General features: G+C 51.0%; 1 protein-coding gene across 2 annotated transcripts in view; it reads right to left on the minus strand.

Annotated features, from left to right (window-relative positions):
- Positions 1-15973, minus strand: part of BABAM2 (BRISC and BRCA1 A complex member 2) — a 221894-nt gene that overhangs the window by 116398 nt on the left and 89523 nt on the right. For both annotated transcript variants that reach the window (XM_040351858.1, XM_040351857.1), the window contains exon 7: positions 6185-6294. In XM_040351858.1, the coding sequence (XP_040207792.1) occupies positions 6185-6294 (110 nt within the window). The remainder of the gene's footprint in view (positions 1-6184; positions 6295-15973) is intronic.

The raw sequence follows: 15973 nt of genomic DNA on the forward strand, positions 1-15973 counted from the left end.
TTCGAAATTTGCGTCGTTTGCGTAAGTGGATCGTGAATGGCGCTGGACGCCATTTACGTTCCCGTCTAAGCAAATGACGTCCTTGCAACGTCATTTACCGCAATGCACGTCGGGAAAGTTTCCCGACGAAGCATGCGCACTACGTTCGGCGCGGGAACGCGCCTAATTTAAATGATCCACGCCCCCTACAGGATCATTTAAATTACGCGCGCTTACGCCGGCCACTTTTACGCAACGCCCCCGCAAATTACGGAGCAAATGCTTCATGAATGAAGCGTAGCTCAAGTAATTTACGGAGGCGTAGCGTAAAAACGGTACGCTGCGCCTCCGTAGTAGTGCGCGCCCCTACCTGAATCCACCCCATTGACTTCTATGGGGAAACTCACTTTGATATGCGAGTGCTTTGGATTACGAGAATTCTCCTGGAACGGATTATGCTTGTAATCCAAGGTTCCACTGTATATCTAACCAGTATAAAAATAAAGAAATAAAAATTCCAGAATGTACCCCATAGTTTGTAGACGCGATAACCAATCACCATACACGCTTATCGCGATAATTGTCACTATTATCCATTCATGGATTGTGTATTTCTCCATCTAGAGCATCAGCAATATGCAGCGTTCATGAGACTCCTGAGGAAGCCCGTATGGAGAAACATGTGGAGAGGAAGCTGCTGCACTTCCTGTTCAAAAATTGCATCCTGTGTGATAGTTTTTTATAATAATCGTTTTTAACTTGATTTGTAATAAAATTATATTTTATTGAATTGTATCCATTGAGCGAATTCGTTGCTTTTGGCACCTTTGACCGTTTGCCAACCAGCCGCTGTCATTATAGGCAGGTCAGCTCGTTCCCGCGAATCGCCGTAGCTGTACGTCGGTCCCTTTAAAATCTATAGCAGGCGTGCCCGCTGCGCGGCGGGGGAGCTGATGCGCATGGCCAGCAGCCGCGATCGATTCACAGAGAGCCAGAACTCTCTGTGGGGGGAGGGGACTGACTGGGAGTACAGAGAGATCGCTGTTCCTGATCGCTAGGAACAGCAGATCTCTCTCTACTTTACTGTCAGAACGGGGATCTTCTTTGTTTACATTGGCAGATCCCCGTTCTGACAGGGGAGTAGAGAGAGATCTGCTGTCCCTAGCGATCAGGAACAGCGATCTCTCTGTACTCCCAGTCAGTCCCCCCCAACAGTTAGAATCACTCCCTAGGACACACTTAACCCCTTCCTAACCCCCTAGTGGTTAACCCCTTCACTGACTGTCACATTTACACACTAATCAGTGCATTTTTAAAGGCACTAATCACTTTATAAATGACAATGGTCTCAAAAATGTGTCAAAGTGTCCGATATGTCCGCTGCAATGTCGCAGTCCTGCTAATAATCGCAGATCGCCGCCATTACTAGTAAAAAAAAATAATAATACAAATTCCATAAAACTATCCCCTATTTTGTAGACGCGATAACTTTTGCATAAACCAATCAATAAACGCTTATTGCGATTTTTTTTTTACCAAAAATATGTGGTAGAATACATATCGGCCTAAACTGAAGGAATTTCTTTTTTATTACCGCTCTTTTTTTGTTTATAGCGCAAAAAATAAAAAACCCCAAATATGTAGCAGGATACATATCGGCCTAAACTGAGAAAAAAATATGTTTTTGGGGGGGGGGGGGGGATTTATTATAGCAAAAAGTAAAACATATATATATTTGTTTTTCAAAAGGTGATCAAATATCACAAAAAGAAAGCTGTATTTGTGGGGAAAAAAAGGACGTAAATTTTATTTGGGTACAGCGTCGCACAGCCGCGCAATTGTCAGTTAAAGTAACACAGTCCTGAATTGCAAAAAAATGGCCTGGTCATTAAGGGGGTAAATCCTTCCGGTCCTTAAGTGGTTAAAGTCCCGCTGTGTTTCAATTATCATTTTTTTTTAGGCTTTTTGGAATGTAAAAAAAAAAAAAAAATTTGTAGCAGAATACATATTGGCCTAAAATTATGAAGAGATTCGATTCGAACAGCGGTAAAGCGCCGCAAAAACTAGCGGCGCTTTACCTCCCCAGTGCGAAAGGGGTCTGAAAGAAAAAGATCAAAAAAATATCTAATAAGACATTTTTTTGCTTTAACCACTTAAGCCCCGGACCATTTGGCTGGCCAAAGACCGGGCCACTTTTTGCGATTGGGCACTGCGTCGCTTGATCTGACAATGGCGCGGGCGCGCGACGTGGCTCCCAAACAAAATTGGCGTCCTTTTTTCCTCACAAATAGAACTTTCTTTTGGTGGTATTTGATCACCTCTGCGGTTTTTATTTTTTGCGCTATAAACAAAAATAGAGCGACAATTTTGAAAAAAAAAATCAATATTTTTTACTTTTTACTATAATAAATATCCCCCAAAAAAATATATATATATAAAAAAATAAATTTTCCTCGTATTCTTCTACATATTTTTGGTAAAAAAAAAATCGCAATAAGCGTTTATTGATTGGTTTGCGCAAAAGTTATAGCGTCTACAAAATAGGGGATAGTTTTATGGCGTTTTTATTAATGATTTTTTTTTTACTACTAATGGCGGCGATCAGCAATTTTTATCGTGACTGCGACATTACGGTGGACACATCGGACACTTTTGACACCATTTTGGGACCATTGTCATTTATACAGCGATCGGTGCTATAAAAATGCTCTGATTACTGTGAAAATGACACTGGCAGGGAAGGGGTTAACCTGTAGGGGGCGCTAAAGGGCTTAAGTGTTTCCTAGGGAGTGATTCTAACTGTTAGGGGGCGTGGCTTTAGCTGTGACATGTCACTGATCACCGCTCCCGATGACAGGGAACAGACGATCAGTTCACCTATCACTAGGAAGAACGGGGAGATGTTGTGTTTACACTGACACCTCTCGCCGTTCTGCGGCTCTGTGACCCGATCGCGGGAAACCGGCGGACATCGAGTCACACGGTCACAGAGCTCGCGACCATACGGCCGGCAAATTAAAGGGGACATATATATACACGCCCATTTGCACAGCCGTGCCATTCTGACAACGTAAGTACTTGAGCAAGCGGAAAGCGGTTAAAAAAAAACAATAAAAAATGTAAAAAGTGTTTACTTCCACCCTAGACCAGAAGTGATGTCATGATGCCGCTCCGGTCCTCCAAGATCATAGAGGTGGTCAGTGATCTTCTGGTCTCTATGGCCAGCCGCTCGAACCGTTGGATCATTTCCTGGGCTCGCCGGTAAAAGCAGAGGGCCTGAGAGACACTGGTGAGCAGCAGGAGCAGTGGAGAGGGGTGGGGGATGGGGTAGATGACCCCTCCCGCTGCTTCTGAAAGCAATCGAGCAGCTAATTAGACGCTCGGACCGCTTTCACGAGAAAGAAAATCTAAAAAATACCAGGGTTATGGCCGATAGCTTCATCTTTACTCGCCGGCAAGCCACTTCCAACCTGCACCATATATATATATATATATATATATATATATATACACACCCAATATATACGCATTGCGGGCGGCAATGGATACTGAACACCAACCATACAAAATATAAAAACTTTAACAAAAAGTCAGTAAAATTCAGCGACACCAAGGAAGGGAAAGCTGTCAGCAGATTGGGGGAATCCGGTGAGAGTAGTGGGTGAGAGTGCGGCCCGGGGTACGGTTAGGGGCGGAGCCTGGCGCCGAACGTTGGCGATAAAGATGAAATCCCGGCGAATTGTACAGCAGAAACCTCGTCCTGAAGACGTAAACATTGCACCTCGTCCTGAAGACGTAAACACCGCACCTCGTCCTGAAGACGTAAACATCGCACCTCGTCCTGAAGACGTAAACATCGCACCTTGTCCTGAAGACGTAAACATCGCACCTCGTCCTGAAGACGTAAACATCGCACCTCGTCCTGAAGACGTAAACATCGCACCTCGTCCTGAAGACGTAAACATCGCACCTCGTCCTGAAGGCGTAAACATCGCACCTCGTCCTGAAGACGTAAACATCGCACCTCGTCCTGAAGACGTAAACATCGCACCTCGTCCTGAAGACGTAAACACTGCACCTTGTCCTGAAGACGTAAACACTGCACCTCGTCCTGAAGACGTAAACATCGCACCTCGTCCTGAAGACGTAAACACCGCACCTTGTCCTGAAGACGTAAACACTGCACCTCGTCCTGAAGACGTAAACATCGCACCTCGTCCTGAAGACGTAAACACGCACCTTGTCCTGAAGACGTAAACACCGCATCTCGTCCTTAAGACGTAAACATCGCACCTCGTCCTGAAGGCGTAAACATCGCACCTCGTCCTGAAGGCGTAAACACCGCACCTCGTCCTGAAGACGTAAACATCGCACCTCGTCCTGAAGACGTAAACATCGCACCTCGTCCTGAAGACGTAAACATCGCACCTCGTCCTGAAGACGTAAACATCGCACCTCGTCCTGAAGACGTAAACACCGCACCTCGTCCTGAAGGCGTAAACATCGCACCTCGTCCTGAAGACGTAAACATCGCACCTCGTCCTGAAGGCGTAAACATCGCACCTCGTCCTGAAGGCGTAAACATCGCACCTCGTCCTGAAGACGTAAACATCGCACCTCGCCCTGAAGGCGTAAACATCGCACCTCATCCTGAAGGCGTAAACATCGCACAGGAACGCTCTTTGTTTTCTCAGCGGAAGGAGAAAAGATTTATGACAAATGTCCACAAAAGACGCGCGTTTCGTCTCCTCTGTTTATTTAACTCGCCAGACTCCTGTAAAGCCGCGAAAATTTATCGCCGCGCCGCCCGTCCTGGAATACCCCATTACAGAACAATGGAGGGTCCGGGGGGGGGGGGGTCACCGCCGCTACTGACGCAACACAACATAAAGGATGAAAAGACGGAACATTTTAATGACGACTCTCAGCTGAGATGTAAAAGAACAAATTAAAAAGAACATTTCTAAAAGAAAAGTAAAAAAAAAAAAAGAGGGGAGACGTTCGATCGTTAATTCTGAATCCGGGTTCAAAGCAAAGTTGTAAAAAATAACTGGAAAGAGTTAAAGTGGCTGTACACCACCCCCCCCCCCGTATCCCCAGTGCAATGACCGGCCTCAGGTGATACACAGAGATGATGCAAATCTTCCTACATAAGTTGTACCTGTTTAGCTGCAGTACTCTCTCCTCTACAGCCATTCAAAGTACAAATGTACACAACATTTCTCAACTCCAGAAGGCAGGGGGCGGGGTTCAGATGTCACACACTGCACAGCATAGAGCCAAGTGTAATCTGAGACCTGAGTGGAGGGAAAGGCCACCCCTTCCCCTTACAGTCTCATAAAGAAACATGCACAGCTGAGCTTCAGAAGGCAGGGGGCGGGGATCTGATGTCACAGACTGCACAGCATACAGCAGGGAGGTGAGTGTAATCTGAGACCTGAGTGTGTAAGGGGAAGGGGTGGCCTTTCCCTCCACTCAGGTCTCAGATTACACTCAGCTCCCTGCCCTATGCTGTGCAGTGTGTGACATCTGATTGCTGCCCCCTGCCTTCTGAAGCTCAGCTGAGCATGCTTCTTGAGACTGTGTAAGGGGAAGGGGTGTCCTATTCCTCCAGTCTCATAAGTAAATATGCACAACTTAGCTTCAGAAGGCAGGGGGCGGGGGTCTGATGTCACACACTGCACAGCATAGAGCAGGGAGCTGAGTGTAATCTGAGACCTGAGTGGAGGGAAAGGACACCCCCTTCCCCTTACACAGTCTCATAAAGAAACATGCACAGCTGAGCTTCAGATAGCAGGGGGTGAAAATCTGATGTCACACACCGCACAGCATAGAGCAGGGAGCTGAGTGTAATCTGAGACCTAAGTGCGTAAGGGGAAGGGGTGTCCTTTCCCTCCATTCTCATAAAGAAACATGCACAGCTAAGTTTAAGAAGGCAGGGGGCGAGGATCTGATGTCACACACTGCACAATTAGAGCAGGCAGCTGAGTGTAATCTGAGACCTGAGTGGAGGGAAAGGACACACCCCCATCTAACAGTCTCATAGGGGAAACCAGCACAACTCAGGCTGTCAATCACCTGCTGGGTGCCCAAAGGGAGGCCAATCGTCCTCTGGATCCATGGTGTCGGCATAAAAACTGCCGGGAGACGACATGCTGACAGTTCTGAGGATGTGATGCAAAAAAAATGTATAAAAATCACTTACTGTTCTACCCGTGGGGAGAGGTAAAGTTTGGGGAACACCTGGGTGGCTTCTGCGTCCTCGAAGCTGACGGAGAGCAGAGCGACGTCCTCCCCGGGGTCCTCGTTCGCGTCCTAGAGAGAGGAAAGGTCGTCAGATTTATTATCACACAATAAATACAACTCCCTATGAAGAGCGATCTGAACGTGGATTGCTCTTCAGAGAAGAAAAGCGAGGGGCTCGTCGCAAGCACGGCCGGGGGCGCGGAGGAGGGGCTCATCACAAGCACGGCCGGGGGCGCGGAGGAGGGGCTCGTCACAAGCACGGCCGGGGGCGCGGAGGAGGGGCTCGTCACAAGCATGGCCGGGGGCGCGGAGGAGGGGCTCATCACAAGCACGGCCGGGGGCGCGGAGGAGGGGCTCATCACAAGCACGGCCGGGGGCGCGGAGGAGGGGCTCATCACAAGCACGGCCGGGGGCGCGGAGGAGGGGCTCGTCACAAGCACGGCCGGGGGCGCGGAGGAGGGGCTCATCACAAGCACGGCCGGGGGCGCGGAGGAGGGGCTCATCACAAGCACGGCCGGGGGCGCGGAGGAGGGGCTCATCACAAGCACGGCCGGGGGCCCGGAGGAGGGGCTCATCACAAGCACGGCCGGGGGCGCGGAGGAGGGGCTCATCACAAGCACGGCCGGGGGCGCGGAGGAGGGGCTCATCACAAGCACGGCCGGGGGCGCGGAGGAGGGGCTCATCACAAGCACGGCCGGGGGCGCGGAGGAGGGGCTCATCACAAGCACGGCCGGGGCGCGGAGGAGGGGCTCATCACAAGCACGGCCGGGGAGCACGGAGGAGGGGCTCATCACAAGCACGGCCGGGGGTGCGGAGGAGGGGATCATCACAAGCACTGCCGGGGGCGCGGAGGAGGGGCTCATCACAAGCACGGCCGGGGGCGCGGAGGAGGGGCTCGTCAAAAGCACGGCCGGGGGCGCGGAGGAGGGGCTCATCACAAGCACGGCCGGGGGGTGCGGACGGGGGGCTCATCACAAGCACGGCCGGGGGCGCGGAGGAGGGGCTCGTCACAAGCACGGCCGGGGGCGGGGGACGGGGGGCTCATCACAAGCACGGCCGGGGGCGCGGAGGAGGGGCTCGTCACAAGCACGGCCGGGGGCGCGGAGGAGGGGCTCATCACAAGCACGGCCGGGGGTGCGGACGGGGGGCTCATCACAAGCACGGCCGGGGGCGCGGAGGAGGGGCTCGTCACAAGCACGGCCGGGGGCGCGGAGGAGGGGCTGATCACAAGCACGGCCGGGGGCGGGGGACGGGGGGCTCATCACAAGCACGGCCGGGGGCGCGGAGGAGGGGCTCGTCACAAGCACGGCCGGGGGCGCGGAGGAGGGGCTCGTCACAAGCACGGCCGGGGGCGCGGAGGAGGGGCTCGTCACAAGCACGGCCGGGGGCGCGGAGGAGGGGCTCATCACAAGCACGGCCGGGGGCGCGGAGGAGGGGCTCATCACAAGCACGGCCGGGGGCGCGGAGGAGGGGCTCATCACAAGCACGGCCGGGGGGCGGAGGAGGGGCTCATCACAAGCACGGCCGGGGGCGCGGAGGAGGGGCTCATCACAAGCACGGCCGGGGGCGTGGAGGAGGGGCTCATCACGTCACTCTGCTTAACCACTTTACTGACCCCGCCGGGCTTTTTGTGGCACTTTTTGTTTACAAGTTTAAAGCACTATTTTTTGCTACAAAATGACTTATATATATAACAGAGGTCCTGGGGAATAAAATGGTGATCGTTGCAGTTATTTGTATCTGAGCAGCGATTTTTCAAACACAATTTTTTAAAATAAATATATAAATATAAAAAAACAATAATATACCCCAATTTATTTCTATAATATGAAAGATGATGTTACGCCGAGTAAATAGATACCCAACATGTACATGGGAGGAGCCTGTGATACTTCTGTACATGGGAGGAGCCTGTGATACTTACATGGGAGGAGCCTGTGATACTTATGTACATGGGAGGGGCCGTGATACTTATGTACATGGGAGGGGCCTGTGATACTTATGTACATGGGAGGGGCCTGTGATACTTATGTACATGGGAGGGGCCTGTGATACTTATGTACATGGGAGGAGCCTGTGATACATATGTATGTGGGAGGAGCCTGTGATACTTATGTATGTGGGAGGAGCCTGTGACACTTATGTACATGGGAGGAGCCTGTGATAGGAGTCTGTGATACTTATGTACATGGGAGGAGCCTGTGATACTTATGTACGTGGGAGGAGCTTGTGATACTTATGTACGTGGGAGGAGCCTGTGATACTTATGTACGTTGGAGGAGCCTGTGATACTTATGTATGTGGGAGGAGCCTGTGATACTTATGTATGTGGGAGGAGCCTGTGATACTTATGTATGTGGGAGGAGCCTGTGATACTTATGTACGTGGGAGGAGGTTGTAATACTTATGTACGTGGGAGGAGCCTGTGATACTTATGTACATGGGAGGGGCCTGTGATACTTATGTACATGGGAGGAGCCTGTGATACTTATGTACGTGGGAGGAGCTTGTGATACTTATGTACGTGGGAGGAGCCTGTGATACTTATGTACGTTGGAGGAGCCTGTGATACTTATGTATGTGGGAGGAGCCTGTGATACTTATGTACGTGGGAGGAGCCTGTGATACTTATGTACATGGGAGGAGGTTGTGATACTTTTGTACATGGGAGGAGCCTGTGATACTTATGTACATGGGAGGAGCCTGTGATACCTATGTACATGGGAGGGGCCTGTGATACTTATGTACATGGGAGGAGCCTGTGATACTTATGTACATGGGAGGAGCCTGTGATACTTATGTACATGGGGGAGCCTGTGATACTTATGTACATGGGAGGAGTCTGTGATACTTATGTACATGGGAGGAGTCTGTGATACTTATGTACATGGGAGGAGCCTGTGATACTTATGTACATGGGAGGAGCCTGTGATACTTATGTACGTGGGAGGAGCCTGTGATACTTCTGTACGTGGGAGGAGCCTGTGATACTTCTGTACGTGGGAGGAGCCTGTGATACTTCTGTACGTGGGAGGAGCCTGTAAAACTTACGTACGTGGGGATTTTTTCCCTGTTTTATTTTTAATAAATTTGCAAAGATTAAAAAAGAAAACTTCTCTCATGTTGTCATTTTAGGGGAATTTTGAGGAAAATAATGAATTTCATACATTTTACAATGAGGCTGTAACATAAGAAAATGTGGAAGAAGTGAAGCTCTGTGAGCACTTTGTATGTTTTGGCTGCACAAACGATTATTGTAATAATAATAATAATAATAAATCCTTTGGCTCTTTTCTCTTTCTGACGTCACCCAATCAGATTTTAGCAGAAGTCGTCGGTCACCTCGCTGTATCTATAGAACATTTCCCGATCCTTTCCTCCATTATAGCCCAACTTCCCCCTAGAAGGGATGTTCCGCTTTAACATCTCCTTCTCCCTCCTCCCCCGCTTTGAGGTGTTTTTTTTGGGGGGGGGGGGTGTCTAGTTTTAGCCGGTACCCACTTCCATTTCCTAGGCGGTCGGATGCAGAAGTTCTGGGGGGCCACGAGGAATCACAGCCAGCTTCCCTTAGTACACATGCCGACGCCGAGGACCCGAAGTACTGCCCGGGGGGGGGGGGGGGGGGCGCTGGATCCCTGGACAGGTAAGTGTCCTTTATTAAATAAAACACAACAAGCTGGTTCAATCCTCAGACATGAAATCTGAACAAAGCACATCCCTCTATAGTGTGCACTTGTCTCAGTCCAGAGCACTGAGTGTCATTTCTGTTCGCTGCCTCCTTCCTCTGCTAATTACATGAGTCCCTTCTGACAAGTTTTCCTGACACCAAGAAAAAAAAGGTGACAAGGGAGGGAGCTCCAGCACACAGCCTGTGATTGTCGGCCTCAGCTCTGTTCCTGTGTGGATGGGGGGGGGTGTCCCTTCCCTCCAATCAGCTCTCCCAGAGTTCTCCTCTCTGAGCTCTGCTCCCTGCCCTCTGATTTCTGACAGCTCAGACAAGCTTTGTAAAATTCTGGACCATGAACAGATGTAGAGGAGAGGAGGCGGCAGATAAACAGGTACAACTTATGTAGGAGAATTTCTTTCATCTCTGGGTATCCCGGATTTAGGCTTTAAATTTTCTGTGGTGAATGAGAAATCTTCAGTCCAAGAAATCAGTGTCTTCTCTTGTCTTGGTTTACCAGAGACTGCGGGGACCGTAGAGAGGACCATAGAGAGGTCCATAGTGAGGACCATAGAGAGGACTATAGTGAGGACCACAGAGAGGACCATAGTGAGGACCATAGAGAGGTCCATAGTGAGGACCATAGAGAGGTCCATAGTGAGGACCATAGAGAGGACCACAGAGAGGACCATAGTGAGGACCATAGAGAGGTCCATAGTGAGGACCATAGAGAGGTCCATAGTGAGGACCATAGAGAGGACCATAGAGAGGACCATAATGAGGACCATAGAGAGGACCATAATGAGGACCATAGAGAGGTCCATAGTGAGGACCATAGTAAGGACCATAGAGAGGTCCATAGTGAGGACCATAGAGAAGTCCATAGTGAGGACCATAGAGAGGTCCATAGTGAGGACCATAGAGAAGTCCATAGTGAGGACCATAGAGAGGTCTATAGTGAAGACCACAGTCAGGTCCATAGTGAGGACCATAGTGAGGATCATAGTGAGGACTATGGTGAGGACCATAGCAAGGTCCATAGGGAGGTCGTTAACAAGGTCTATAGTGAGGACTGTGGTGGAAATTTGAAGATGTATTTAATATGTATTGTCATAGTGTCACCCAGTCTTAGTACTGCCACAACCCGCTCTAAATAGAACTGACTGGGACAGTCTGAGGCTGGTTGAATCTCGTCTGGTAGTAGAAAATGTCTTGAGGTTGGAATGTGATGTTTGCGGCGTGGGCGTATGTCCGCCGGCGAGGGGCCCTCTGTGCGTTTAGCACAGACGATCGTTGAGGAGGGGGTGCGCTCACTCCGCAAGCACACGAGTGGTTATGGACAGATGTGCGCTCTTATCTGGGTCTTGTCTGATCAGCATGGCTTGGGATTCGTAGCGTACGCCTGTAGATAGCCTCCATTCCACCTTAATAAGGGTATAATCCGGATATGCATTATTCTATGGAATGGCGCAGATTCAGAATTCTATTAGCGATTAATATGAGAGCTTGTGATCGGTTTTGGGTCGGGGGGGCACTCCCTGGCCCGGACACGCCCATAAGACTTCCTCCGGATTTTGATCCGATGGCTTGTACACACCATCAGATCAAAATCCGTGCGGAATTCCTCCGCGGTGAGCCGCGACGTGCGCGACGCTGGAAGGTAAGTACTTCCACGCATGCGTCGAATTATTACGACGCATGCGAGGGAGGGGAGCGGACGGATTGATCCGGTGAGTCTGTACAGACCACCGGATCAATCCGCTGGTCCCGATTCAAGCGGATAGATTTCTTAGCATGCTAAGAAATTTCTATCCGCTTGAAATGGATCCGGCCGGACGAATCTCCGCGGAAAAATATCCGCTAGGCCGTACAGACGACCGGATTTGTCCGCTGGAACTGATCCGCGGATCAATCCCAGCGGATAGATCCGGTCGTGTGTACGAGGCCTAAGACGAATTCTGTGCTTTTTAGCTTTGTGCTCTGCATACAGCCAATTGTGCCATCACAGGACCATAGCAAGCACAATAGTGAGGACCATAGTGAAAACAATAATGAGGACCACAGTCAGGTCCATAGCGAGGACCACAGTCAGGTCCATAGTGAGGACCATAGTGAGGACCACAGTCAGGTCCATAGCGAGGACCACAGTCAGGTCCATAGCGAGGACCACAGTCAGGTCCATAGCGAGGACCACAGTCAGGTCCATAGTGAGGACCACAGTCAGGTCCATAGTGAGGACCACAGTCAGGTCCATAGTGAGGAAAAAAAAGTCAGGTCCATAGTGAGGCCCATAGTGAGGACCACAGTCAGGTCCATAGCGAGGACCACAGTCAGGTCCATAGCGAGGACCACAGTCAGGTCCATAGTGAGGACCACAGTCAGGTCCATAGTGAGGACCACAGTCAGGTCCATAGTGAGGACCACAGTCAGGTCCATAGTGAGGAAAAAAAAGTCAGGTCCATAGTGAGGCCCATAGTGAGGACCACAGTCAGGTCCACAGTGAGGACCACAGTCAGGTCCATAGCGAGGTCTATAGCGAGGTCCATAGTGAGGACCACATCAGGTCCATAGCGAGGTCCATAGCGAGGTCTATAGCGAGGTCCATAGTGAGGACCACAGTCAGGTCCATAGTGAGGACCACAGTCAGGTCCATAGTGAGGACCATAGTGAGGACCACAGTCAGGTCCATAGTGAGGACCACAGTCAGGTCCATAGTGAGGACCACAGTCAGGTCCATAGTGAGGACCACAGTCAGGTCCATAGTGAGGACCACAGTCAGGTCCATAGTGAGGACCACAGTCAGGTCCATAGCGAGGTCCATAGTGAGGACCACAGTCAGGTCCATAGCGAGGACCACAGTCAGGTCCATAGTGAGGACCACAGTCAGGTCCATAGTGAGGACCATAGTGAGGACCACAGTCAGGTCCATAGCGAGGACCACAGTCAGGTCCATAGTGAGGACCATAGTGAGGATCACAGTCAGGTCCATAGCGAGGACCACAGTCAGGCCCACAGTGAAGACCACAGTCATGTCCATAGCGAGGTCCATAGCGAGGACCACAGTCAGGTCCATAGCGAGGTCCATAGTGAGGACCACAGTCAGGTCCATAGCGAGGACCACAGTCAGGTCCATAGCGAGGTCCATAGTGAGGACCACAGTCAGGTCCATAGTGAGGACCATAGTGAGGACCACAGTCAGGTCCATTGCGAGGACCACAGTCAGGTCCATAGTGAGGACCATAGTGAGGACCACAGTCATGTCCATAGCGAGGACCACAGTCAGGCCCATAGTGAGGACCACAGTCAGGTCCATAGTGAGGACCACAGTCAGGTCCATAGCGAGGACCACAGCCAGGTCTGAGAAAGGGTAAAGATAGGAAATATTGGAAGATAAGAACATAAAGTGCTTCTCCTGAGTGTCTCCGGTCCCTCTGTCTGTGCCCGGGGGGGGGGGGGGGGGGCGACAGTCCCACAATGTATCTGTCCCGAGTCTGACCCGTAATCAGAGAGGGTAATGTGTTGTGCAGACAGTAATGTATTATAATAGGGAGGGGGGGGGGGGGTCACGTGAACCGATCCCTCCTACTGTAAAGCGGCCGCAGTTACTGGAAGCCGGGATTAATGACAGCAGACGTCTGCTGACCGCCGCTCCAAACATCTGCTCCCCGGCAGCCACAATGGCTGGAATCCATTTCCTCGGATAACTGGAGTGTGACCAGAGATTAGAATCGCCTGCGCAGAGCCCAGTATTGTTGTGCTGATCGCCAGCCGCCGGTCACATGACTGCGCTGGAGGCCTAATCTGATACGGCTGCTGCTAGAGATGGATCAAAACCACACGCGGCTGCTGCTGCTCTCTGCAATTTCATTATATGTGCAGCCAAAGGGAAAACAGATTGTTTTTATGGTGTGTACGCATTTCATTATCAATGGAACTTTAGCTAAAAGCAATTTCGTGCCTAGACTATGAACACTAAACTACATATTCTACACAAAGAGCCCTCATTAACCTCTGTATCTACAGGCACTGTGGAGAAATTCACCTTCAAAGTTCACAACACAGGTCTGTGATATGCTAAGCAAGGAAAAGTGATGAACAGTCAACTGAAAATGCAGGGCCACCTGGCTCTCTTGTTAGCAGCACTACTGCTCTTCTTACCAGTCCCTCTGACTATGTTGCCCGGCTCTCCTGATTCACTTGGCTCTCTTAGCCTTTAGTTGCAAAATCCTGCTGCATGGCCCACTCCTGGCCTCTGGATAGGAGACCCCCTGACCCCTGGTTGTGACCTCTTGTCTCTTTACTCATGGCTGGGGCACCTCTGACTCTGGTTGGGTCCTCCTTAGTTGCAGAATCCTTATGCATGACCAACTCCTGACCTCCGGATAGGGGTTCTCCTGACACCATGATAGGAGACCCCCTGACCCCTGGATGAGACCTCCTGTCTCTTTACTCCTGGCTGGGGCTCCTCTGACTCTGGTTGGGTTCTCTTACCTCTTTACTTCCTCTTTACTTCTGGCTGGGGCTCCTTTGACCCCTAGGTGAGACCTTCTGTCTCTACTCCTGGTTGGGGCTCCTCTAACCCTTAGGTGAGACCTCCTGTCTCTACTCCTGGTTGGAGCTCCTCTGACCCAAGGTTGAGACCCCCTGTCTCTTTACTCCTGGTTGGGGTTCCTCTGACCCAAGGTTGAGACCTCCTGTCTCTACTCCTGGTTGGGGCTCCTCTGACCCAAGGTTGAGACCTCCTGTCTCTACTCCTGGTTGGGGCTCCTCTAACCCTTAGGTGAGACCTCCTGTCTCTACTCCTGGTTGGGGCTCCTCTGACCCAAGGTTGAGACCTCCTATCTCTACTCCTGGTTGGGGCTCCTCTAACCCTTAGGTGAGACCTCCTATCTCGACTCCTGGTTGGGGCTCCTCTAACCCTTAGGTGAGACCTCCTGTCTCTACTCCTGGTTGGGGCTCCTCTGACCCAAGGTTGAGACCTCCTATCTCTACTCCTGGTTGGGGCTCCTCTAACCCTTAGGTGAGACCTCCTGTCTCTACTCCTGGTTGGGGCTCCTCTGACCCAAGGTTGAGACCTCCTGTCTCTTTACTACTGGCTGGGGCTCCTCTGATCCCTAGGTGAGAGCTCCTGTCTCTTTATTCCTTGCTGGGGCTCCTCTGACCCCTAGTTGAGACTCCCCTGTCAATTTGCTCTTGGCTGGGGCACCTCTGACCTCTGGTTGAGACCTCCTGTCTCTCAACTCCTGGCTGGGGCATCTCTGATCCCTAGGTGAGACCTCCTGTGAATTTGCTCCTGGCTGGGGCACCTCTGACCCCTGGTTGAAACCTCCTGTCGCCAATATGGGCGCGGTCTCCAAACTAGGAGCCCTGGCCGATCCTCAGGCTTGGTTTATACCGACCCGGCACACCTGTATCCTCACACAGGCTGCAGGGATTCAGTCAAATCCAGACACAGGATCGAAGGTTCTGTCCCACCCAATACACTTAGGAGCCTTCAACCTCCAGGCCCAAATCCAGGTTTATCCCGGCCAAAAACACGGCTTTCTCTGCTCAGAAACGAGAATCTGGAACCTCACATTAAACCTTGGTGCCAATCCGCTGTCATTTCTCCTACATTCTGCAGTGGCAGGGCCTTGCACAGTCACGGTACGTAGATGGCCTATAGCAGTAATCTCCAAACTGCGGCCCGGGGGCCAGACGTGGCCCTTTGCTTGCCTTTATCTGGCCCTTGGGGCAATATTCCACCAACTAACACCAATGATGGAGCGCCATTCCATCTACTACTACTGACACCATCAATGAAGTGCTATTCTCCTCATTGATATCAAGAATGGGTCACTATTTCTCTCATTAAAACCAATAATGGGGCACTGATGCCGGGGGATTTTCTACTCTTACTGGACACAGTCCGGCCCCCCTAGAGCCTGAAAGACAGTAAACTGGCCCTTTGCTTAGAAAGTTTGGAGACCCCCGGCCTATAGCAAGGACATTATCCAGCTTCAGTCAGAGCGGCACAGAGCGCCCCTACCTGCATAGTCAGGTTTTTTTATAGTAAAGGTGAACTTCTTCTCCATTAAAGTGAAG

Source organism: Rana temporaria, chromosome 4 (assembly GCF_905171775.1).
Source record: "Rana temporaria chromosome 4, aRanTem1.1, whole genome shotgun sequence".
NCBI lineage: Eukaryota > Metazoa > Chordata > Amphibia > Anura > Ranidae > Rana > Rana temporaria.